Source organism: Sardina pilchardus, chromosome 12 (assembly GCF_963854185.1).
Source record: "Sardina pilchardus chromosome 12, fSarPil1.1, whole genome shotgun sequence".
Lineage (NCBI taxonomy): Eukaryota > Metazoa > Chordata > Actinopteri > Clupeiformes > Clupeidae > Sardina > Sardina pilchardus.
This window is the reverse complement of record NC_085005.1, coordinates 9,973,407-9,998,017: the sequence shown is the minus strand read 5'-3', so window position 1 is coordinate 9,998,017 and position 24,611 is coordinate 9,973,407. Positions and strand designations below refer to the sequence as shown.

General features: G+C 45.4%; 2 protein-coding genes across 3 annotated transcripts; one reads left to right on the top strand and one right to left on the bottom strand.

Moving 5' to 3' along the window:
- Window positions 1–439: 439 nt before the first annotated feature.
- On the bottom strand, window positions 440–2,550 carry LOC134097849 (uncharacterized). Its single transcript, XM_062550802.1, has 4 exons — window positions 2,434–2,550; window positions 1,909–2,002; window positions 1,690–1,777; window positions 440–1,596 (listed from the first exon to the last, which is right to left on the bottom strand). Exons 1-4 carry the CDS (start codon window positions 2,513–2,515, stop codon window positions 922–924), a joined length of 939 nt encoding a protein of 312 aa, XP_062406786.1. The 5' UTR covers window positions 2,516–2,550; the 3' UTR covers window positions 440–921.
- A 329-nt stretch (window positions 2,551–2,879) lies between these two features.
- On the top strand, window positions 2,880–16,346 carry bub1 (BUB1 mitotic checkpoint serine/threonine kinase). 2 transcript variants are annotated; one of them, XM_062550138.1, is made up of 25 exons: window positions 2,880–3,035; window positions 3,424–3,483; window positions 3,768–3,909; window positions 4,508–4,704; window positions 4,796–4,839; window positions 4,927–5,009; window positions 5,093–5,136; window positions 5,247–5,428; window positions 6,362–6,498; window positions 6,925–7,538; window positions 8,194–8,249; window positions 8,638–8,757; window positions 9,234–9,329; window positions 9,489–9,573; window positions 9,724–9,802; window positions 10,150–10,324; window positions 10,796–10,865; window positions 11,202–12,019; window positions 12,430–12,579; window positions 12,971–13,071; window positions 13,182–13,343; window positions 14,110–14,267; window positions 14,834–15,011; window positions 15,398–15,504; window positions 15,659–16,346. In XM_062550138.1, the coding sequence occupies exons 1-25, from the start codon at window positions 3,013–3,015 to the stop codon at window positions 15,852–15,854; spliced, it is 4,077 nt and encodes a 1,358-aa protein (XP_062406122.1). In that variant the 5' UTR covers window positions 2,880–3,012; the 3' UTR covers window positions 15,855–16,346. The 2 variants fall into 2 exon arrangements, with proteins under 2 accessions (XP_062406122.1, XP_062406123.1); XM_062550139.1 differs by lacking the exon at window positions 8,638–8,757.
- Window positions 16,347–24,611: the final 8,265 nt, after the last annotated feature.

Here is a 24,611-nt window from a genome sequence, read left to right as displayed (position 1 = left end):
CAGGCATTGCTACTGCCGTTTACCACAGCCACTTTTGTCACTTTTTCATCAGTGATCAGGCAGGTAATCTGTCGCCCGATGGAAATGCTAGTTATAGGGGGTGCCTCTCATTTGGGCTTTTATACATCCTCCCTCGCTCCTCGATCCTCTCTGATCGACAAAGAATGATGGGGCGAAAACAATGGGATAGTCTATCCAGTGTTAGTTACAGATCAGTGGGAACGCCCCTCGAGGATCAGGGAGGCATGTTGAGAAGCACCTATGGTGTCCCACACTCCCTGAAAGGAGATCTAGGTGGGCGTGGCCAGGCTAAGAGGTTACTTCGTGGCTATTTGTTGGTGATATTGTGTTCTCTACCATGTAAGGATTGGGAGAGCACTGTAAGTAACACTCCATAATGACACATTAAATACCACAAGAGAAAAAATTTTGAAAAAAGAAACATTTATTTTCCAAACTTGACAACACCTATCATTGACTAAATGTCCAATACATTTTGTTCTAAAAAACAAAAACAAAAAAAAACTTTAGTCAGTGACTAACAGTACAAGATGTGTGTACATCACATACACATGGACCTTAATGGTACTACACTACACAGACGTTGAAAGCATGTTACCTTAAGACCAAACCCAAATTAACAGGGTCTTTCAGGGTCACCAGTGAGACTTACACAAATCCACTATTACTCTTGACTGGATATTCAGCACCATGGTAATATGAGGTTTTTAAGGCCAGTAGTTGGTCCAACACAAGCAGATGACAGCCTTGCAATTCCAAACCAGAACCTGGTAGTGCTGATTGTTCACAGGCCTGAATACCCCTTCCACAAAGGGTAACTCATCATAAACAGGTTAATCCTGTTACAGGATTCCTTTATTTTCTGAGAACCATTAAGTGTGTTTACCCAAGACCAAACACTCATTTGTTGAGCAACTTCTCTAGAATAGAAAGAAGCCGCTCCTCTCTCTCCATATACAACCTCTCCATCCTTTCGTGTCGTTCTCTAAACTCTGTTTCCCTCCTTTCCTCCCTGTCTCTGAACTCTTGCTCCCTTCTCTCCTCCCTCTCTCTAGCTTCTCTGTCTCTACGAGCTTCTCTTTCCATGGCATCCCTCTCTCTCCGACCCTCTCGCTCTACTGCCTCCCTCTCTCGCCTCGCCTCCCTGGCGATGGCCTCTCTTTCCCGCCGTTCCTCTCGCTCCACGGCTTCGCTCTCCCGCTGCTCCTCCCTCTCCAGAGCCTCCCTCTCCCTCAGTTCCTCTCTCTGTATCCATTCAATGTCCCTCTGCTGGTCACGGTCCTCTTGCTTGCCCAGGAACTCCAGCATGACGTCGGTTGAATTAGTCCTCTGCCTCTTTATTGGAGGAGGGGGAGGGAGAGGGAGAGGAGGAGGGGACTGGGGGTCCACAGTCAGTTCCAGGGAGTGGACCATGTCATCATGGTCAGTAGAGATAAAAACTGCAGGCATCTTTATGTTACAGGAAGGCTTGATTTCTGGGATCCTCCCCCCAAGGGCATCCTCCATCTGGCTGTACCATCTCCAACTCTCAGCTGCAGAATCTGTACCACTTTCCATTGACACTCTTTTTAGGGTCTACAAAAACAAAACAATATTAAACAACGCCTTTGATAAAATGGGCATTTTTTTTCAGCTTCTAAAGAACAACCTATAAACACATAAACTTACCACATATTTTTGTTTGAGATTTTCCCATTTCTTCTTAATGAATGCTGGTGATACTAGCCCTTCCAACCCTCTCTCTTTGACAAACACTCTGTGTAGAGGGACATGCACAAAATAAGTTCAAGAAAAACTGAGGAATACACATAGCAGAAATAATATGAAAAGAAAAAGATGCTTTTTAAGTCGACTTCAGATCCCGGAAAAAAAGAGCTAATCACTTACTCGTAACCTCTGATGGCAGTCAATCTCCTGCCTGAGAAAATACCCGCATTGCGCGCTCGCCAGTCTATCAACATGGCGGTATCATCATTAGTCCCTATGATAAATCAGGGGGGGAAACACCAGATAAGCTGTTTGTTAAATGCATTCGAGAGACGTAGAGACAGTAATGGGAGTCAAGTGATTACCATTTTGCTAGCAGATCAAATTAAATTCAAATCACTTATCTACTGCGGATAGTTACAATAACTAATTAGATATGTTGCCTACAACTCTCACTGATGAGTTGGATCACTTCATTATTGTAGCACTTTAAGTCAGGAAGGCGTTTTCAATACATGCAATAGCGGGCAAGCTCATTACTCATCGAACATGATACGCCAACGTTACCAACGGTAAATACCTCAAAATATGCGCATTAGGTTACAAATGCTGGTTTGGAGAAGGCCCGAATGCAAATGCACCAAATTATTTACATTATGCTGTTAAAGAAGCCGTTATATTAACATAACCAACGAGCATACTCACACTTGTAAATGGAGGCCGCCATGTTTTTCAAAACACTCAAACAGACCCACCCCCAGGATGATATGATGTTGACGACTGCCATCCACTGGTGTGGAGGTTGAACAACTTAGCAGCTAGTAGCCTCAGATGTTGGTTTGTCTTTGCATGCTGTTGTAGTAGCAACAAGCAAGTAGCTGGCGTTTGGAAACACAATTAAATATTATAGTTTTTTCGTAAAGGTAGCTTCTGGATGGATACTGTTGTTGTACCAGAAGGTACAACATTTCTCTCTGGCTCACCCGGGTACGGGGTACATCCACCTGGTGCGGAAGTATAAGTTGCCCAATGACTACTTCGAAAACGCCCACAACGCTCAGTAATAGAATCCGATTGGTTTGTTCAGCGAGTGTAGTGACATTTTATTGGCCACGCCGGGAAATTTGAAATTCGGGTGTGGACGTCAAAGATTTCGCATAGGCCGTTGTGTTGCAAAAAACAACAAGGGTAGTTGTAGCACGTTTCAGTACTGCGGTAGTTTTATACGTTTTAATGATATAATTTGTATCACTTTTAAATGGGAGTTTATTAAGGACCATAGGAATGGACGTTGATACATATTTACAGTAAGTTTAATCTTCGGAAATAACTTGACACATTTCTGAATGTCCCGTAGTCTGGCCTGGTTAGCTCTGGCTCGCTTAAAACGGCGCATTTGTGTTTTAATTTTCTCAAACTCTCTGATAATGTTATCAGCTTTCGTCATAATTTTGTATGATAAATATAATTGCTCTTCAAGCGATTACTTGGCTTTTATATCATAACCATGTTCCAGTGGAATGGACTAATATTAGTTTACTGTCTTGCCAAAAATCATCATGATGTTACTAATCTGCTAAATGGCCAAGCATGATAAGCACTGTCGTTAGATGCGTATGGTAATTAAAAACGTTTTCTAAGATTGCTACTGTTATTTGCCATTTGACCGATGTAAGAACAAATCATATTTTGCAGAGCGTTTGAAGGATCCTTGAGCACATATTCTGGAGATGACCCACTTGATCCATGGGATAGGTAGGCTATATGGTATTGTTGTTGCAGAGATCTGGAAAAGTATGGAATTCTGAATCACACAAGTGTGTATGTGTGTGTACATCTGTGTTAGTATTAGAAAAAGTATTACATACATTTGTGTGTGTGTGTGTGTGTGTGTGTATGTGTGTGTGTGTGTGTGTGTATATGATTTAGAAAAAGTTATTTGTTATACTTTTTCTAAAAACTAACACACAAGCTACATTGAAAAGTGAACACAGTGTACCGTTAATGTTAACATTTGTATTGTGACTGTGTTTACATAGATTTGTGCAATTCCTGGAGGGGAAGCTACCTCAACAAGAAAGGAAAAGTATGTCTGTTGTATTTGATCGTCTTGTTCAAAGATTTCTACAAGAGGAACGGTATCATAACGACCCCCGATTCGTCGACCACTGCATTAAATGTGTAAGTTCAGACTGCAGCAGGTGAAGTTTCCACGAATCAAGATCTTAGATTTTACATTATGGGTGCAGGCCTTACCATTTGTATTTTAAATGTTGGTGTCACATTTATGCATGATAGAATAGAGCCTCATCAGTAATGAAGAATGAACTTCAGGGCTCCCAGGGGTCATGGTATTGCTGAAATATTATGAAATTTTGATGAAGTCTATTCCAGACATGACAAATCAGGGATTTTTTTTAAATTTGGGGTCATGGGACATCATGGGATTTTGTTATAGCAGTTTAAAATTGACTTGCCAAAATACATTAGGCCTAATACAAATATATTTCAATGCAGAATTTATTCAATGCCCATGTATTCATCCTCTGCTCTAAAGAAGTAAAAGATTATTGAAGGCTATGTGGCTACTCTGAAATCCTTGGTACCAGAATGTTGTACCATTCATGATGGGTTATGGAACTTTAGTTCTTTTGTCAGGGAGAGGTCATGGAATTTTACATTTGACTTGAGTGGGAACCCTGTATCCTTTTTCAAACATAATTTTTATTTGTTTATTATTATTATTCAATCTTTTTTTTTTTTTTTTGCCTTATTTCAGGCTAGCTTTTATGATGATCCCATCAAAGTGTACAGTTATGTCCATAGCCAGGGCATTGGAACCAGAGCGGCAACGTTGTACATTGCCTGGGCCCAACAATTTGAGAAAAATGGTCAGTTGCCACAAGCTGAAGCAGTCTATCAAAGAGCTGTGGAGAACCAGGCCCAACCCGTAGACACCGTGCTTCAGCACTACAGGTAACAATAAAAAAAATATAAATTAAATGAAATAATGGATGGTCCTCTTTGAGGCAGAATGCTAATTAAGATTGATCTGCTCGTTTTACAGGAAGTTCCAGGACAAGGTGTTGAAGCCTCAGACCGGTGCATCTGGTATGCATGCTGTTCAGCTTGCTTTATGATTATGATTTATTTGTGGCATCATCATTCATGTTAATTGCATTTACATCTTTTACATAGATGTGCCGAGGAGCCCTCTTCAGAATTCACAGTTAGCCAATCAACAGTCTCGACCAAGAGAAATACTTCAGCAACAGTGCAAGGTAGGTTGAAAACATTTCTGTGGCGTTTTTTATCATTGTTGTGTTAATCCAATGTGTGACAGTGAACCACTGTCTGTGTCCAGGAGCCTGATCCGCCCCAGTTTCCAGATGACCGAACGGTTCGCATGTAAGTTTTATCACCTCCGTCTGTGAACTTAAATTGCCATTTTCAGTTGAGTTTCTCTTTGTAGACACATTGCTTTTTTTTTTGTTGTTGTTGTTTTTTAACTTCTGCAGAATTTCCAAGTCAGAGTATAACCCATCCAACCAACCCAAAGCCCAGAGTGCACCTCTGCAGCAGGTGGCCATGTACTGTACGAGTGAGTTGGTCTGCGAGGGTTCAGAGTACTGCTTTGAGGAGTTGAGAGCGAATCGCTACTGGGCCAAACGTAAGCAGCAGGCTGAGCTCCGAGAACTGGGTGAGTGTTTACGGAAACCACAGTCACTGGTTCATCAACAAAAGATGGGTCCTGTTTGCACTTGGTTTTGAATTGCATCTCAGGTGATCACTTCACAAGTAGGCTAGGCCGTGTGAGTAATATAAAGGGCCATCAATTTGTGTAGTGCTCAAATTGTTCAAATTATCTGCCAAAGTTGTCTAGGATGCATTTCTTCTTTTTTGTGTAAATGATAAGTCGTCCTGCTAGCTCCAGTAAAAGTAATTTGATCCTTTCCAATGAAATCTGAACACAAGTGGTCAGCTTGACACCTGGAAGATGCATGATGGCCACAAGGGGAAATGGAAACGTGTTTTGGCTGTACATTTGTGACCCATAAAGTTGCTTCTATATTCAGGGGGTAGAAACCTTGTATAGTCATTATCAGAGGTGTGTTCAAATGAAAACATTCCATCTCAAAGGTAATACTTTCTGTCCAACTCCCAGCTCCAATGTTCACGGAGAACTACCTCCTAAAACTGTTTGCAAATGTTCACCTATGATTGCGAATTTGAACACAGCTCTGGTACTTTGGTATTCTAATTAGGACCTGTGTCAGAGTGAACTGCTGATAGATCGTGAGAGCAGGAGATTATTACACTGGGTAAACCCAGCATGATCTGCTGGTGATTTGGTTTTCTCCCTGCAGCTCAGGCTGGAAACCTGCACACACTTCCTTTCCACGTTTGCTGGAACCAATCACAAACTGACTTCTCCAGCAGGCAGACTCTGATCGTTGTTCTTATTGGTTGACGGACTATCCGAGCGTACAGAGTCATTTGGACTATGCCCGTTGATCACGCCTCTTGTGCAGTACAAATGCAGCGCAGGATTTATTTACTGAGCTTAGTCTGGTGATAGCCAGCCTAGGATTTTGGGATGGCTTTTTGGTTGATGGCTGTTTCCCGTTGACAGAGGAGGAGCAAAGGAAGGCTCGAGAGGCAGAAGAGGAGTTGAGACGAATGCAGGAACTCCTGAATAAACTGGACAACAAATCCCCCGTTCCACTAGCAGACTCGCAAGCATCTAGCAGACATCATGACGGCCACCAGGTAAGAATCAATGTGCTTTTGTCAAAGTCGCATAGCGTTGGTGTAACATTTAGAGGACAGTCTGTCATTTGCTGCTGACGTTATTTACACAAGATGATGCTCAAATAGCTTTTAATGTACCGCATAGAGTGATGAATCATAAACGTTAGTGTTGCGATATCCTGGGCGGTATTATAGATCTGATATTTGTCGGTTTTAAATATTGGTGGTGGTAGTCCCTGCACGTCCATTGAATGTGTCCACAGTAGTTTTGGTGAAATAGATAGATAGATAGAGTCTTTAACGTCCTATAAGAATATTCTTTTTTTCACACGTATCATTACATTCCACAAAAAGACAGCAGTGTCTGATGTTAATGTCACAGCCTACATAATGAATAGACAAGGGACAACGTTGATTATAACATTTGTATTGCTCTTGTGCTAGGAGAATCATGCTGCGCTATCAGCTGCAGGTCATCCGGAGCGAGCGGCACTGACGGCCCGACCCTCGGCGGCGCTCGGCAACCGGCTCTCTCTCAGCCACCGGCCTGCGTCGACCTTCAGGCCCAGCTTGGCCCTGCCGCCGAGTCAGGACCCGGGGCCCGGCGCCAGGCGGAAGTCCAGGCCGTTCGCCTCCGCGGTGTGGGGCCCGGGCGGGTCGCTCGGGTCGCTCCCTCCATCTGGTCAGCTGTGTCCCCTGGAGGAAGCCGAGGCCTCCCGCCACGAGGTCGCCTCCCTCCAGCAAGCTTCGGCGCCGGCCGGTCATCCGTCCGGGTCTCAGATCTCGCCCAGGCCGGCCTCGCCAGCCGTTGCTGTGGCTACCGCTACCGCCGCCGGCGGCGCGTCCTCCCTTCAGACCTCCCTCCTGCACCGCCAGTCCAATATCGCCGTGGAGACCGCGGCGGACACTCTCTCCGTCCGTGGTCACGGGGCGCCCGTCTCCTCCGAGGTCCCCTACGGAGCCCTGAGTCAGAGCGGCCTCTCTGCGCTGAGCAGCGCGGAGCCCCTGCGCTCCCACCACAGCAGCAGTTTCCACCAGCCCCTGGAGGACGCAGGCCAGTAAGTGTGTTACAGTCGTTTTCTGTGTGTAAGCCGCAGGACAGTGTTTTATGCAAGCTAAAAGAAACAACCATGTTATTACCATATTAACTGTCCCCGTGTATTAACCTCATAGCTGAAGACATTTTGCAAAATCAAAGTGGAAGTCGCGTCTAATACAGTAGTTGGGAAATTATGGTACCATTGAGGAGCCGCTAACCCACTTTTTAAAATGACTCCCTTATACAAATCTTTGCTTCGAACTCTTTAGGTTGTAGGGTTGTATTGTGTATGCGATTCATCTGGCTCAGTCATCTGTTGGGTGCTCTCTTCAATTATCTGTTCAACGGCTGGCTACTGTCCAAAGATCACATTAGCTTGCAGCATAAATTCATTTTGTCAAGGGCTGTTGTCGTTCACGTAAATAAATGGCAGCCTTTTTTTATGAATCGGAGCGTCTATGCGTGCATTGGTTTTTGTTTTTTTGCTTTTGTTGAGTAATTGTGGTCTGCTCCTTGGCTTCAGTCCAAGAGTCATGTCAGATGATTGTGTTGGTGTGTGGTGTGTGTTGTGGCTTGCCCTCATTTCTCAAGTGTCTTAATTGGTTCTCTCTCTCTCTCTCTCTCTCTCTCTCTCTCTCTCTCTCTCTCTCTCTCTCTCTCTCTCTCTCCTCCAGTGATGTTTCAAAAGATGGGGCGGATGGGGAGATCAACAGAGAAGGCACCAACAATGGTGGGTGATGCATCATGATTAACAAAGTCGTACACAAAGGCCTACATCATTGGACCAGACAGCCTGAATGCTTCTGGGTTGTACGTGAAATCCATTCTGGATTAATATCTGTATTTTAATTGATGCACTTTTCACTGTTTTTATGTTGAAGAACAAAAGAGCTACATTTCCATATTTGTTCGATAAATGTCAGCTGTTTTCAGTTACGTTCCTATTAGCATTCTAGGACAATAGAGCTGCATTTTGAAAATGTACATTTGAATTTAAATAAATGTCAGCTTCATCATGTAGCAGGAGCAGGTGGGCCATGGGGGTCAGATGGATCTGCTGTCATACCACACACACTCACTCACTCACACACACACGCTGCTGTTTGTCATCCGGTCAGTCTCACTGGTGGGCCAGGGCAACCACTCCCACATCACTCCAAACACCTCCCTCGGGCTGGTCCAGGCAACGCCGTCTCGGGTTCTCCCCTCTCCAACTGTCCACACGCGGGAGGCACTCGGTGAGCTGCTGCTTCTTCCTCTTCCTCTTCCTTGTCTTCCTCGTCTTCCTCTTCCTCTTTCTCTTCCTGCAATGGATTAGTAAAGAGCCAGGACACACATCCATTTACCACCCTCTTTAATATCTATCTACTATCTTCATTCTCACAAATCTTGACAGTTTTAGCCGCAATCTTCCATAAGGCCACCAGAGGGCGCAATAATGTAAATGTATGGCTGAACTATTTGCTTAGAGAAATCCCTTACTCTGGGTTGTTCCTCCAAAATTAATTAATTAAATAAAATAAAAAATCAGTTAGGAATAAACACAGGCTTTTTCAGATTAAATAAAATATCAGAAAGCCTCAACAATTTTAGGTGTGATGGTTATTTTTAGAAATCAGTTAAAATAGGCTCTTCATTTTAAAACATACTTTGCCCTAATAATGATAATTTCTGAAATGTCACTTGTCACTTAATGCTTTTTTCCTACATTTAGATCTGATAATGGACATGTTCCAGGCCCCAACCTTTGCACCAGATGGCCTTTCTCACATTGCTGAGGAGAGTCTCAACTTTGGACATTCAAAAATCAGTAAGACATAGGGGTTATGTCCCCAGTGTCAGTCACACACACCATCTGAATGATTTACAAAGACATGAGAAGTCTCGTGTGCTCCACAGTTCTGTCGAGTTTTACTCGGGTTAATTAGGTGTGAGTGCATCCCTCCCTCATCCTCTTGATTCCCTTCAGGTAAACCAGCTGTGCCCCAGCCGGCTGCTGCTGCCGCTGCATTTTTCACCGTCTTCCAGGATGAGAATGACCAGGAGAATGGAGGGTAAACAATCATACTGGGAACATACTTTCCCAAATTCTCTGAGCATATTTGAGTTTTTTAATTATTATTATTATTATTATTATTATTATTATTATTATTTATTTATTTCTGGATGTTAAAGACTCTTTCTGATTTAACATTACTTTACAGACAAGTTATGGCATCCAAGGAACGGAAAGCATTGCAGCCCCGGGCAGAGGTTTCAGTATCTGGACCAACACAACAGAATGTATGTTGAATGTTGATCTGATTATCTTCTGATTTTCCAAACACATAGTCTCTCTGGTTACAGGTACTATGACCATCACAGTGCATGCAATAGCTTGAAACGTTATGGGTTCAATTCCCACTGGTGTGCCCTTGAGCAAGCCACTTAACCCCAAATTGCTCCGGGGACAATGTAATCCCTTGTAATATCATTGACATGTAAATCACGTTGGATTAAAAGTGGATTAATGAATAGATTAATAAATATAAATGATAGAAGCAGAGTACTCCTGCAAGGGAGTGTATAAATAAGTGGCTACCCCTGCACATGTTCAATAATAATTCAATAATAACTTAATTGAATATCAGGAGACCGCTGTGGGCGTGGAGTCTGTGACGGACGAGACGGCGATGTGGGAGTCGCGGCGCCACTCTCTGGCCGCGTGCCCCAACAGCACCCGAGACTTCGCGCTGTCCGCCCACCTCGTGTCCACTCCCTTCCACCTCAGCGCGCCGCACTCCTGGGAACTGGACTCCGCTCAAGGTGGCGTGCTTCATTTGCACAATTACAGACGCACATCAACATCGTGTTGAGTGGCACTTTTGAGGGGCTCGATGAAAACGTATCTGAAAAATCTTCGTGAAGCACAAATGCTCAAAGTTTATGGATGCGTCTACCGGAATTTCCAACTATTAGCTGCGGCTTATACATTGATTTTGCAAACATTTCCTCATATATGAGATATAATACACAAAGGCAGTTAATATGGTTTTGTGTCTTTTAACTTGCATGAAACACTGCCCTGTACACAATATGTCTAATACATGCACAGGAAACAGTGCGCAGATCTTTCTTTTGATTTGCATGTGTTTATTGCTCCTTTTAGTTAAACGAGTCTAAATTGACTAGCACAATACAGGCACAGGCTTCAATACAAATGTTGGGAGTGGGAGGTGAGCGTGTCCTTTCTGGGATGTTGGCCGGGTCTTTGACTTTTGTTCTGTGCTATTGTAGAGAATGATGCCCCAACAGTGTTTGCTGAATCCGATGAGAACCACTTCATGCGCCAGCCCACCAAACTCAGGTAGTTGATTCTCCACGCAGGTCATGGAGTTGAGTGCCGAATGGGTGGATTAAGTACCATGCATAAACATGTTTATTCATTTATTGCACAAGACGTACGGACATTTAGCAATAGCAGGTGATGGAGTTGAAAGCTCAATGAGAGGGTTAAATGCACTACATAAAAATGGTACATTCAGATGCCAATACCATTTTTTTTTTCACCAAAAGCCCTCCTATTGTTCCCTTTTAAAAGATGTTTTAGGACTTTCTAAATCAATAGCTGTTCTCTGCTGTGCCAAGCTGGCCCAGTGCTTAATGCTTAATGCTTTTTGTGTCCTGATGTGTCTCGTCTCAGCCCCATCATGGAGCAGAGCCCGGTGGACGAGAAGCTCTCTCAGGCAGAGCGCACGGCCGGAGCCCAGGGCACCATCGTGGGCGAGGCGCTGGCAGCCGCCCAGCAGGATGTTTCCAAGATGGCCGCCTCCGCCAGCTCCATCAGCGCCCACCCGCTGGCCGCCCTCTCCTTCCCCGACCACACCGTCGCGCCCACCGAGGATGTCTCCAAGATGGCCGCCTCTGCCTCCTCCTCCTCCTCTGCCGCCGCCCCTAAACCCTGCTGGACCATCTATCAGAGCCCGGAGAAGACGCTTGCAGACCTCTCGAAGGTGATTGGCCAGTGCGCTCCCCAGGAAGTGGAGATGGAAGCGGACGTGCCCATGACCCTGGAGCACGTCCCGGCCGCCCACTCCTTCCTCTCCAAGAGCTCCTTTCACGTCCCGCAGACGGAAGACCTCTTCCCGGGCTCCCAGGACCTGTTCCACCGGTCACACTGTGACGTTCCCATGAGCCCGGACCCGGCCCCGACCCGGCCCTCTCCGGACGTCCCCATGAGTCCGGCAGCGCCTGCTTTCAAATCGTTCCTGGACGTCCCCATGAGTCCCGTCCCGGCGGCGCCAACGCAGGGCTGGTTCGGGCTGAGCAGCCCCGCGGCGGACCAGCAGTCGGACCTGGACTTCATGGGCAGCTCGCGGCAGCCCCGCGGCCACGCCGCCAGCCTGGCACACTCTTGGCTGGAGGTCCCCATGGCGATGAGCCCAGCCAAGGGGCCGGAGGTGTGCCTGGACGTGCCCATGAGTCCCGGGCAAGCTCTCGCGCCAGCGGCCACCCCTGCAGGTACACCCGCTCCACCTTCATCAAATACAGGGCTTTAAATCATCTCTAAAATGAGAGGGAATGTCCGCACACTGGAGTCGCTCCCAAAAGTTAATTAAAAAAACGCTACAGGGTCTTCTGAGTTTGCCTGCCGTTTCTTTAATTAAAGTTTGGAAGCTGTTCTGGTTCTCTCTTGTTTTACCTTATCATACAGTATACCTTGTCTTGCACCTGGCCCAAAGATAGCTGGGACATGCATGCAACCACTCGACTCCACCAAGACATGTAAAGCATGGCTCAAAGTCTTATTAACAAAAGCCTCAGCGGCAAAATGTCAGAATGCAATGAAAACAGCACATCAGATTGACCTGTTGTTTATAATGGTTGTAGGGAATAACAACTCAGCTGTTTTTTTATGTCTTGCCGTCCAGCTCCCTCTCACCTGGTCCCAGACCCTTGGAACGACGAGCTGATCAACTCTCTCCTGTCCAGGCTTGACACCCCGCTGACCACGTACCCCAGCGTCACCACGTGGGAATGTAACCTCCCCAACGTCTCCCCAAAGATGACCACCACCATGGGTGAGCAATAGATAAGCAGGGGATAGGAGGTCGTCATGTGCAAAATCAACATACCTGTCGTTCCAACTAGTGCCTAGAGATGCACTGTGCTGTTATGCATGAAGACTGAAAGTAAAAAAAACACATTGCAAACTAAACTGCCATAAGACAGCACTTAGTATGCCAGCTGCTTGAAAGTGTTTGTGTGGACAGCCACAGAGTAGAAGAAAATGTTCTTCTGCTTCTGTTACCCGGCATCCTCGCCGATTACTGATGAGGGGCTCAAAGGAAAACAATTTTGTGTGCGCTGCCATCTGTAATTTTCCGTGCCTGAAGAGCATCAATGTGCATTTTTTCTCATTATTGCACTTCAGCCACATCATTTAATTCATTTGAACTCTACTTCCCACAGCTGGTGAATCGTTGCGAGTTGATTTTGTCCTGGGCCAGGGTGCTTTTGCGACTGTCTATCAGGCGACAAACCTCACAACATCAGAGAAGCTTTTCCTGAAGGTAAACACACACACACACACACGCATGCACCTGTTGCATCATGTCATGCTGTCTCTTGTAAAAATGAAATTTACCTTCAGATGACCTTCCCCATCACTTTACCCCTGTAGGTGCAGAAGCCAGCCAACCCCTGGGAGTATTACATCAACGTGCAGCTCAACGTTCGGCTCAGGCCGAGCCTGCGCCACCTTTTCAACAACATCCACTCGGCGCACCTCTTCAGGAACGGCAGCATTTTGCTCGGGGACCTGCACAACTGTGGCACCCTTCTGGTGAGTCACGCCGGGATTTGATTCAAGTCTGTGAAACGCTCATGAACATCTTGTTTCGTGACACACCACAGCTTCCAGTCAAGTAGGGCTGTATCCCCCTCGACACTGTCTGGAGCTTTTGTTCCAAAACCTGAGTCATCCGTTGGCGTTCACTGAACAGAGAACAGAAGGTCTTCCCTTCATCAACACCATGTCTGTCTATTAGTCCTTTGTCTGCTGCAGATTTGGATACGTAGTCATCATGGTCTTTGAGCCTTACTGGCACAGAGTGCAAACCACAATCCTCTGCACAATCTTCTCCTTATTTCCAATTCTAAAGTGTGTGTGTGTGAGTGTGTGTGAGTGTGTGTGTGTGAGTGTGTGTGAGTGTGTGTGTGTGAGTGTGTGTGAGTGTGTGTGAGTGTGTGTGAGTGTGTGTGAGTGTGTGTGAGTGTGTGTGTGAGTGTGTGTGTGTGTGTGTGTGTGTGTGTGTGTGTGTGTGTGTGTGTGTGCGCGCGCAACTGGCAAAATTCTGCTCCATATCAGCTGTGATAGGCAGTCTTGCTATGTGGCGTAGGCGATGCTTTATGTACCCTTGAATGTCAAAGTTGTATTTTCTCTGAGAATATTTGAATCCTTTCTGTATGTGGATGTGTGTGGGTGACCGCTATTTGCCAATTGCACGAATATGCTGCAGTTCAAACAGGATACCATAACATACACACCTGCATGAAACAACCTTGTAGCATAAAATATACTTGTGTGTGTGTGCGTGTGTGTGCAACAGAATGCCATCAACCTGTACAAGGGGCGCAGTGAGAAGGTGATGCCCCAGGCGCTGGTGCTCTTCTTCACCTCCTGCATCCTGCACATGGTGGACGAGCTCCACAGCGCGCGCATCGTCCACGCCGACATCAAGCCCGACAACTTCCTGCTCGGGGAGAGGTAAAACTGTCCACGCCCTGTCCTCTCTGACTCTCTCTCTCTCTCTCTCTCTGACTCTCTCTCTCTCTCTCTCTCTCTCTCTCTCTCTCTCTGCGTCTTTTTGATGTGTTTGGCGAAGCTGTAGCACAGAGGTCTGTGATTCGCTCCTGGTGATGTTGTTCAAAGCGTTTTTCGCGTGGTGAGAGAAATGAATAAAACATGACCCGCGAGGTCTGCAGACGCCTCCAGCAGTTCAATATTTTTTAAGAGAATTCTAAATATTTATTGCCATTTTGGGATAGAGTGTAAAGACTTTGAGTTTGTTGATTGATTCAAACGCTGTTGGCTAAATGTTACTCAGAAGTGAATAATCTGCTGGATGAGGAGTGGCTTGTTTACCGATATGGACTTTTGCATAAGCCGAGTTCATTCACCTCTGAAATCATTTTCCCTGTTGTCTCTCTCTCTCTGTCTCTGTGTCTTTCTCTCTCTCTGTCTCTGTGTCTGTCTGTCTCTGTCTCTCTCTCTCTCTCTCTCTCTCTCTCTCTCTCTCTCTCTCTCTGTCTCTCTCTCTCTCTCTCTCTCAGGTTTCTTGAAAACGAGTCCTTTGACCCGGACAACTCTGAGCACGGCCTGGCCCTCATTGACCTCGGCCAGAGCATCGACATGACCCTCTTCCCGGAGGGCACGGCCTTCACGGCCAAGTGCATGACCTCGGCCTTCCAGTGCACCGAGATGCTGAGCGGCAGACCTTGGAACTACCAGGTAACCACCACGACGACCCAGCGCTGGGCTCCTGTGCCAGATGTGGCACTGCCCAGGTTTAGCAGCAGAGGGACCATTCCAACTCTTTGGCTTTGGATGAATTTAAAAGAAGAATTTAAAAGAAAGAGTTTGCATCGCAGTAGACTTGCTTTCCTTCCCGGCCCTGACTTTGCATTATAAGATTGAATAAAATGAAATAAAATAAAATGAATGCCCTGTGCTGATTCAGGACAGTGTAGCCATGGTAACTGTTTGCCCTTGTTGTTGTTGATGTTGATGTTGTGTTAAATCATGTGGACATGGTGCAACAGCACACCGCAGTTTCCTGCGGTGTAAATATAGATTGACATTATTGATCACCATTTCCTGTTGTTTTGTCCTCACAGACGGACTTCTTCGGAATCGCAGGCACCGTGTACTGCATGATCTTCGGCTCGTACATGCAGGTGACACAGGAAAACGGCGAATGGAAGCCCAGCGGAACATTTAAACGGTGAGCTTCCCTTTTTCAACTTTTGTCCTTCGTTACTTCTCCTTCACCACACAGACGCTTTTGACAACCCACACCTACACCCAGCCACAGCACATCCGCTTCTCTCTGACCGCACAAATGATGTTTGCGCCCTTTTTTCCCCCCGATATTTCAGGAATCCGCACAGCGATTTGTGGCTGGAGTTCTTCCGCGCGCTGCTGAACGTGCCCGACTGCAGCTCGCTGCCGTGCCTGCGGCGCCTGCGCAGCCGTGTGCAGGCGGAGCTGGAGCAGCACTACGGGACCAAACTCCGCGGCCTGAAGAACAGACTGGTGGTGCAGCTGCTGGAGTCTCGCTCATCACGCCGATAACACACACACACACACACACACATTTACGTCACACACACACACACACACACACACACATCCCCCAGTCATACTTTGTACAGCCATACACTCACACAGCAGCAGCAGCATACACACTGGAGAGATGCATGCACACACACACACACACACACATATTCCCTCTCTCTTCAGGGATGCGCGGAATGGACACCTGCAGTGGCAGCACTCCTTTGTTGATCCTGAGCTGAGCTGGTTTTATGACAGAAGACGGAAGTCTTTTTTTAAATTATACGTTGTGATCTTTTGGAATGTGCGACTATGAGCATTAGAAAATGTTAAACTGCAAAACAGACATGTGTAAATATGCTTTGAACTGTAACTATGTCATTATTTGTTTTAAATACAGCAACCTATAATAAGGCCAAGAAAATCTTGAATGAAGTCTTTGTGTTTTCTTGTTTACCTTTCCACTGTTCTCTTTACATATTTTTTTGAAAGAAACAAATAAATCTAAGAAGTTTGCTTTTAAATTTTTGTCCTTAAAACAAAGATGATTATGTACTCTAAGTATGTAGGCTTCCTGAGAGGGGCACTGTTGGCCTTGGATTTACTTACTACATAGTTAAAGTTCAAACTCCAGAGGTGAACGCTAAAATAAAGTACCAGGCAAAAATATAAATAAATGGTCACTTGCTCTTACCACTGATGATCAGTCAGGTCCCAACTGAGACTGTTACTGTGTTACCTGCGTAAATTCAAGCCAGGTAAGGGATTAACGTACCTAAATTACCTGAACTGCTTGGTAGAAACGAGCGATCTAGACTGGATGTCAGTTGTCATACTTGTTAATCAACTGGCCTCTGACCACCACAGGTGATGGCGTTGACCAAAAGGTTACTTGTCTATTCTATAGGTCTGTAACTTCCTGTATGCCCACAGTCGAACAAATGTGACTTGCATACAGAAAGCTAATATTTACTCGTTAGCATTTAAGGTGTAGGCCAATGAAGAATTTGTGATTGAGCATGGTATTGAGTTGCATAAAATCATGGCACATTTGATTGTAGATGTTGTTGAACAGCCAGCTTCGTCCCAAGCATGTTCTGGCTGCCACTCGTAAGCTAAACTGCAGCGTTTGTTTTGGCGAATGATTTGAATCGGGTTTGTATAGGAGGGTACCCGTGACAACACCTTCTGTATCATGATTATCCCCCGTCCGCTTGTTTTCTCGGGTTGATTTACGCTTGTTGATTTATAGGGGTCGTTTAGTTAGAGTTTCACACTGTTGAGTTTATCCCTCCATTGCTGGAGTATGAGAGCATCTCTGCATTCATCTGCCCACTGCTCATCTGCTCACTCTTCTAAATTGGTTGTAAAAGGGGAAAAAAATTCCCCAGTATGAAAAGTGAACCTGGCACGCAGTGACCTTTGAGTGCACCTGGATTGCTCAAGCCCTCCTCAGTAGGTCCACTAGAAGAGCTTTTGTTTATGCATCTCCTTTTGATGTTGAGTGCCCTGAAGCCTTGTTTGATAGACCCCATGTGAATTGAATTCCCCATCTCACTGCTTATGGTAGCGCACGTGACAGTGGACGCTGAGCTATTGCCAGGAAATGAATATGCCACTTTTTACCAACTATTTCAGTGACTACATGTATTTACATTAATTAATTTAGCAGACACTGTTGTTCTTACATACAGTATGTCAGTATTACAAGGGATTACATTGCCCTCAGAGGAACTTGGGGTTAAGTGCCTTGCTTGAGAGCAGGTGGAAGCTGGGAATTACACCCACAACTTTCCCAGCTCCTTAATCCACACTACCACCGCCCCTGTCCGTGTGACCACTGCATAAGTAACCTGTAGGCTGCTACTGAGAGACCTGACACTCTGAAGTAATGGGAAAGGGTACTCAAAGCAGCTCCTCATAAAATAAAATGTTCATTACAGCTATGGGAACATTTAATTTGACAAAGAAGAGATATTGCATACCTTACCACAATCAGGAAAAGGGGATATTTCATAGCTCTATACCCTACCTGCCTTGTAGAGGCCATCTATCTTCCGACAGTGTCTTGGGTGACAGTGGTTTTCAATTAGGTTTTTCCATGTTGATGTGTGAGGACCTTACCCAAAGTGGGAGGCCTAAGACTGGGACCTAAATTGTGACCTTTCCAGGAAATGAATCGCGGAATGGCACCGGCAACTGCCAGCGAGTCGTAATGAGATTTCTTAATTAAACTCGACCTCCCTAATGTATAATCTCACAGAGGTATGTCACATTAAGGCTTGCTAGCGCATATCATCCATGGCCGCCTGCCTTTGGCCCCCCTGCTGTGGGGAGTCAGCTGGCCGCCTGGGAAGCTCCTGGAATGGGGGTGTATGCCTGGGAGGGGTGTCAAAGCCCTGGAGGTCTTGGCCATGCATCAAACATTCCTTCAGGTTTGATGATTAGATCACAGCTAGTGCTACAGCAGCCCCCCCCCCCCCCCCTCGACCCCATCGCCCAGCATCCCCCTTCACCACCACAACCACCCGCCTCCCAAAACCTAAAAGCACATCTCTCAGAAATGCCTAATGAACCATGGCATTGGCAGAAGGTCAGCGCCGACAGAGAGGGGTCACTCTGTGACGAGCCGGGCCGATGACCGAGAACTAACAATGGCATCCAACCGTCTGTCTGTCCCTCTGTCTTAAATGAGAGCACCTCAGCGTTGATCATTATCCAATACCAGGGTGAGGCTCTGCCAAAAAATCGCGCCTCTCTTGAGAGCCTGCCAGGCTGACCTCTTCGTTTTCCGAGGCTCGCCAAATTCCCCACATTATGAAGCGCAGATGCCTGCCCTCCCGCAGCGCCTGTCCTCTCAAAGTCAGCGCTGTGCTGTGGCAGAGGAGAAGGGAAATTGGCGATCGGAGGCAGCCAGGGAAGCCCGATGTGGTTGACTGGCGCTCTCCGCTGTGAGGCCCTCACCAAAGCTGCTATTACAGTCGACTGACTGCTAATCAGGCTCTGTGTTACAAAGTGATTAATGTTGTGAAGGGAAAAGAGATGGGTGCCATCTTTTTCAGAGATCCAGGTCACTTGAGTTCATGGTGGGGAGATTCGGCGGAGGTTTTGATGTGGATTATATTTCTGTCACATCTGTAATGATAGGATGACAGGTGTGCACCTCATTGCAGATGAATTGAATCTGGTCATCTGGACACGGTTGCCTAGAAACAGCAGCCTACAAATTGATTTGAATCTTGCGTCTTAAAAAGTCAAACACGTTTTATATGCATTGAGCTCAGAGCTCCATATCGTTAGGCCTACTTTTAGCAAAGAAGTTAAAACATGTTTACTTCTTCACACATTTGAACAGATTCTTACAATATTTAATATCCCACTTCCTGCTATCGTGATATAACCGCAGTGCAGTAACTCAAATAGCTTTTTGAAGTGTAAATGTTTATTAGGCTATTTGTTTGACAAAAGTCCGGCATAGGCTACAGAGTGTACCCTTGCATTGACATAAAGCTGTGTGGGGGGTCAAATTTATTAAATGATCTTCTTCAGTCAGCTCTTTATTGTTATGACAAACGGTTGGCTCTGACCACCCAGGTCCAGCCAACTGCTAAAATTATTTGTGATGAAGGTGCCAGATTTGGGAGGATCAAGGTGATGATGTTGCAAGAAATGTGTTGACACTTGGACAGAGAATCTGGTTGCGCTGACGACACGGTGGAATGTTTTCCGGGCTGACTCACATATTCACCTTGATGTGTCTGCTATCCAGTCAGCCTCCAGACAGATGCACACCATTTGGATGTCCTGTGCTTTCCACATGGCATAAGATCTTAATTCTTTGCAACTGCAGAGAACCATTATTTATGTTATACAACACAGGCACATAAACAGATTATTAAACGGAGCATTATTTGAGGTTTTCCGGAATCTTTTGAGGACAAACAAAGGCAGCAATGAGAGGTGTCTCTTTGCCAAGACGTTCATTTTTCCTGTCCCCGGGCATACTAAAACTGCAGATGAAGTGATCATTACCATGTTGTTTTTCTGAGCCGATGGCATAATCAGCTTATTATTTCCTGAAAAGACACAAAGCCTGCTGCGCTGAGAAAAGCAGTGGAGATTAAGCACATGTGCCATTAACTAGCGTGAAAAATAAGTGGCCCCACTTGGTCCGTGTAACGCTTTGCAGTGCTTTGTTCTATTTGCAGAATTCACATGAAAATATGGAAAATGGGTTCAAAACTTTCATTATCCATTTGTCAGACTACTCAGCAAATGGACAATTGATGCTATATTTTTAACTTTCGAGTGTGGTTTTTGAAACGGTAAATAATGAATTTGAAACAAAACTAAAATTGAGTCCATTTTCCAATTTTCCATTTTTCCATTTCTGCATCGTGGTTGGACTGAACCAAACGCGCCAAGGGATGTATAGGCCTACGTGGCGCCTCTGGCCAGTTGCAGAGATAGGCTATAAATGATACAGATCGAGTTATCAAGTCAAATTCATGCTAAGTGAGCTCGAGACGTAGGCCTACCTAGACCGACTGGAGGCGATTGAGGACCGCTCAACTCCTCATTCCCTCACCTGCGCCCTCGATGGTTAGACTTCACAGTCCTTCAGATAGCCTACAGTAACTTGTCTCATGCACTTGTTGCAATCTCTGCTGATGGTGCTGGTCTGTGTGTGTGTGTGTGTGTGTGTGTGTGTGTGCGTGCGTGCGTGCGTGCGTGCGTGCGTGCGTGCGTGCGTGCGTGCGTGCGTGCGTGTGTGTGTGTGTGTGTGTGTGTGTGTGTGTGTGTGTTGGGGGGGGGGGGGGGGGTCTATGGTGCGGAGTCGGTGACGCTTTCATGCTGCCTATGCAAGCCTACGATAGCATTTGTTCACGGTTGTTGACGGTTTGAATAAATGTGAGCAACCCTACCCATGAACTAAAACCTCTCCACCAACATGCCTACAGAAGCTGTTAAACAACAAGTTGACAAGAGTAGGCTAAGCCCATTAATAACATCCCATTCTTAACCCAAGCAGACATCGGGTGAAGTGAAACCTCTGGGCCACAACGCAACTCTCCGGTAACCCCCAGCGTTCATGGTTCAGTCCAACCCCAAGCGCAAAAACACAAAGTTAGAATATGAGTCAATGTTTGACTTTCGAACTTCTGAGGAGAAAATCCCAAGTGTACTCAATGCAAAACAATAAAACACACAACAATCATCAATTTACCGAGTAGTCTGAAAAATAAATAATTGAAATTTCAAACATTTTTTCATTATTTTCATGTGAAATCTGCAAATAGAACAAAGCACTGCAAAGCGTTACACGGACCCCACTTCTTCCACAATTACCATTATGCCATGAGATTGTGCATATCTGCTGGAATGGGTTGCATGAAACAAGTATGCCTCAAAATTATGGCTGCTTGTGTTACTGAGACGCATGTAATATGTATGTTTTCTATTTCATTGTTTGTAGTGTTTTGTTTTCTGTTTAGTGAATGGGTTGATGAGAGATTACTTGCACGCTCCCTCTAACCTGTGTTATGTCTTGCAGAGCTGCCACTCAAATAGATTGGTATGGCCATGGCTGTTTATTGTGACTCTTTTTTTCCAACTTGAAAAAGACAGCTGGGCTTTGCACTTCCAATTACCATAAACATATGTATAACCTGGGCAGTCAGGAACGAATGCAAATATTAGCTGTCAAAGGGACAGGGTAAGGAGAGAGAGAGAGAGAGAGAGAGAGAGTGTGTCTGAGTGTGTGTGTGTGTGTGTGTGTGTGTGTGTGTGTGTGTGTGTGTGTGTGCACACAGCAGTCTTCTTCAACACACCGCATCCGATCTTGTGCCTCCATACGTCAGTTTCATCAAAGCAGCATGTGATGAATGTTCTATGCGGGACCCTTAATGGGAAGCTAACCCCCATGTGTCATCACATTTGACTGCTGGAAGACCCCGTCTGTTGCCTCAAGGCTGTGGGAAGTCAGGACTCTGTCCTTTGTCCTAGGACTTTGTCCGAGGTTGGTGCTTTTGATCCCACTTTTGTCTGGCATGTCACCATGGAATGGTGACACACCTCACAAACACAAATAGAACCGTTCATGTCAGCTCAGAAGAGGGAATGTTGCCCGAGGTTACTGGCTGTTGTGGTCTCTGAAAGGAGGTAGTTATATTTGATGGAACCCTTACAAAGCAGCAGGCCTTCCAAAGTCATCACCCTCAAACAACAAATTGCCCATTGTTGAAGACATGCTCCCTTCGCATTCTGTAGCGAGAGGAAGGGATACAAGCTTTTTCCCATTTTGTCAATGGAAAACTTGAGCTGTGATTCAACTTGTGAAAAGTTGCTGCACCTGAATTAATCCAAAGCCTGAAAGATCTGTGCTTGCCTCCCACATCCAAGGACAAATGACATCAGTCTGCGCTTCGGTCTCAGGTGCAGAGATCGGCACATCTTGCCAAGTACCTTTTGGCCCGAGATATGCTGAACACCTGGATGGGAACCTGCAGGAGTTACCCCTGCCGTCCTTAACATATGTCTGACAAGACTCAGTAGTGCTCTCAAGTTCATCTTCACTGTGGCTTGATGCCTTGACACTCTGGGGGAGACTTTTACCCAAGCAGTCTGGAACAGCATGGCCACAAGTATACTGGCCACAGCTTCAGCCAACCGTAAACTAAGTCATCTCTACAACTGAAGACCAGTGCCGTTGATATATTAGGTAACTATATACTAGGTTTTGCTTCCCAGATCCAAAGGGATAGAAATAGTAGGTGTAGTGTAAGGTAAAATAGCTCTGGCACATAATCAGTGCAACAGTTTTGTGTGCAGAGGGACTTAATCAATACAGCCACTTACTGCACTTTAAGGCCATGCTGAAACACTTTACTTGTACTTGATGTTTTTATTTATACTGTAGAAGGAAAGTCCTCCATCGCCCAGAGTTAAAAGAGTAATGGGCAGTGTGTGAAAGTGTTCATTGCAGATGATTTGTCATTTAGTGAAATCGACTGCAAGAAATTATAGCGTGAATTAGATTTAAGTAACCCTGTATCTGTTTCTAAGAGCAGATATGCCTATTACATCTGTATCTGCACATAGTCTGAGAGGTAGCTGCATGCGAGCAGACATTTCAGTGGGAGTGGGCAGCCGGCAGCGCTTGGTCGATCCTTATCGACATTATTCACAAAGGGTCCCATAAGTGGTTTGACCTCCTCACTTTTCAGCAACAAGGTTAAGATTTATGTTTCTGTTTGTGGTATTTGGCAGACCCATTGGTCCAAAGCAACAAGGCACAACTTATGAGTGTGTACACAATACATTAGAAATAATGGCATTCTGGGCGTTGTTTTTTCTACAAAAAATTGCTGTTGAGTTTATATGTGTTGGGGTTGGGCTGTGAGATTGAGTACAAAAAAGATGTATTTATTTATTTATTTATTTATTTTGCGGGGAGGATTTGATGTAAATCAACCAGCGTGTCGGAAAACATCACCCCAAATGATGACAAACCCTTTTACACTTCATCTCGGTCCCTGCAGCACCCAAATAGATAAATAGCCCAACGCGAGCATGTAGAGAGGAGAGATGCACACGGAATGAATGCAAATCGCCCATTCAGTCCCAAAAGGAAGCGAAGCCCGCTGCTCCAGCGGCACAGAGCTAGCGCGCTAACCTGAATAGATGAAAGCGGAGGAAGGCTGAACATGTGTATAAATAATGAGTAATGGTGGAGTCGGGCTGTGACCGGAGTGACCTATGTAAATATCTATGCATACATGATGTTAGGCTATATATATAAAAAAGAGCTCACCAAGGAAGCCTTCAAATGTAAACACTTGCCTTTCATGCCAGAGGTCGTCTCTTTCAAAACAAGCTCTGGGAATTACCCTGTTTGATTCTAATCAGAATATTTCGTTGCTTCGCTCCACTGAGTCACAGGTGAACTCTGCTGCAGCTGAGTGATTTAACACATGTTTTGTATAACACCTTGAATAAACCTGGATACACTAAACAGCAGCAGATATTTAATGTATTAATTCTGGGCATATTCTTTTAGATGCATTTCTGTAGGCTGCATGTGGTATTTAAAGTGTGTTATGATGCCTGCAGCAGTGTGCAGCACACACATGCATGGAAGAAATAAATATCATATATTATGCAGGAATGGAAAAAAAGGAAGTCAACAATAAATGTCAAATGTTTAGAGATATAACGTGGCCTTCACAGAGGCTCTCTGTTGCATTTCAGCAGTAAAGGAATGATTTTCCCCTCTTACATCCTCCTTACTGTGTGTGGTGTGTGTATGTGTGCGTGCGTGCGGGGGTGTGTGTGTGTGTGTGTGTTGATTTGATTTGAATTGATTTGAATTTCTTCAACAACAACAAAGCGTACTACAGACAGTACTACTAAAACTAGTGAGCTCTTTCCAAAACGTAAGCAAAACCTTGAAAACTGGTAGCAACCACACCTGTCCTTCACACGTTCATCGACAAAATAGGATGAGAATGATGTTGATGACGAGGATGGTGTTGGTTGGAGGTGAGGATGGTGTTGATGATGAGGATGGCGTTAGAGGAGAGGATGATGTTGGAGGTGAGGATGATGTTGGAGGTGAGGATGATGTTGATGATGAGGATGGTGTTGGAGGTGAGGATGGTGTTGGTGATGAGGATGATGTTGGAGATGAGGATGATGATGATGATGATGAGGATGGTGTTGGAGGTGAGGATGGTGTTGGTGATGACGATGATGTTGGAGATGAGGATGATGATG

What these genes read in the sequence shown, in the direction of transcription:
- LOC134097849 (XM_062550802.1), bottom strand. Translation starts at nt 2,515, where the DNA reads ATGGCAGTCGTCAACATCATATCATCCTGGGGGTGGGTCTGTTTGAGT. An exon ending in ACTGCCATCAGAGGTTACGA is followed by an intron (nt 1,778 to 1,908) that starts GTAAGTGATTAG and finishes CCCTCTACACAG; the next exon opens with AGTGTTTGTCAAAGAGAGAG. An exon ending in ATCTCAAACAAAAATATGTG is followed by an intron (nt 1,597 to 1,689) that starts GTAAGTTTATGT and finishes TTGTTTTTGTAG; the next exon opens with ACCCTAAAAAGAGTGTCAAT.
- bub1 (XM_062550138.1), top strand. Translation starts at nt 3,013, where the DNA reads ATGGACGTTGATACATATTTACA. An exon ending in CCACTTGATCCATGGGATAG is followed by an intron (nt 3,484 to 3,767) that starts GTAGGCTATATG and finishes GTGTTTACATAG; the next exon opens with ATTTGTGCAATTCCTGGAGG. An exon ending in CTTTGGACATTCAAAAATCA is followed by an intron (nt 9,330 to 9,488) that starts GTAAGACATAGG and finishes GATTCCCTTCAG; the next exon opens with GTAAACCAGCTGTGCCCCAG.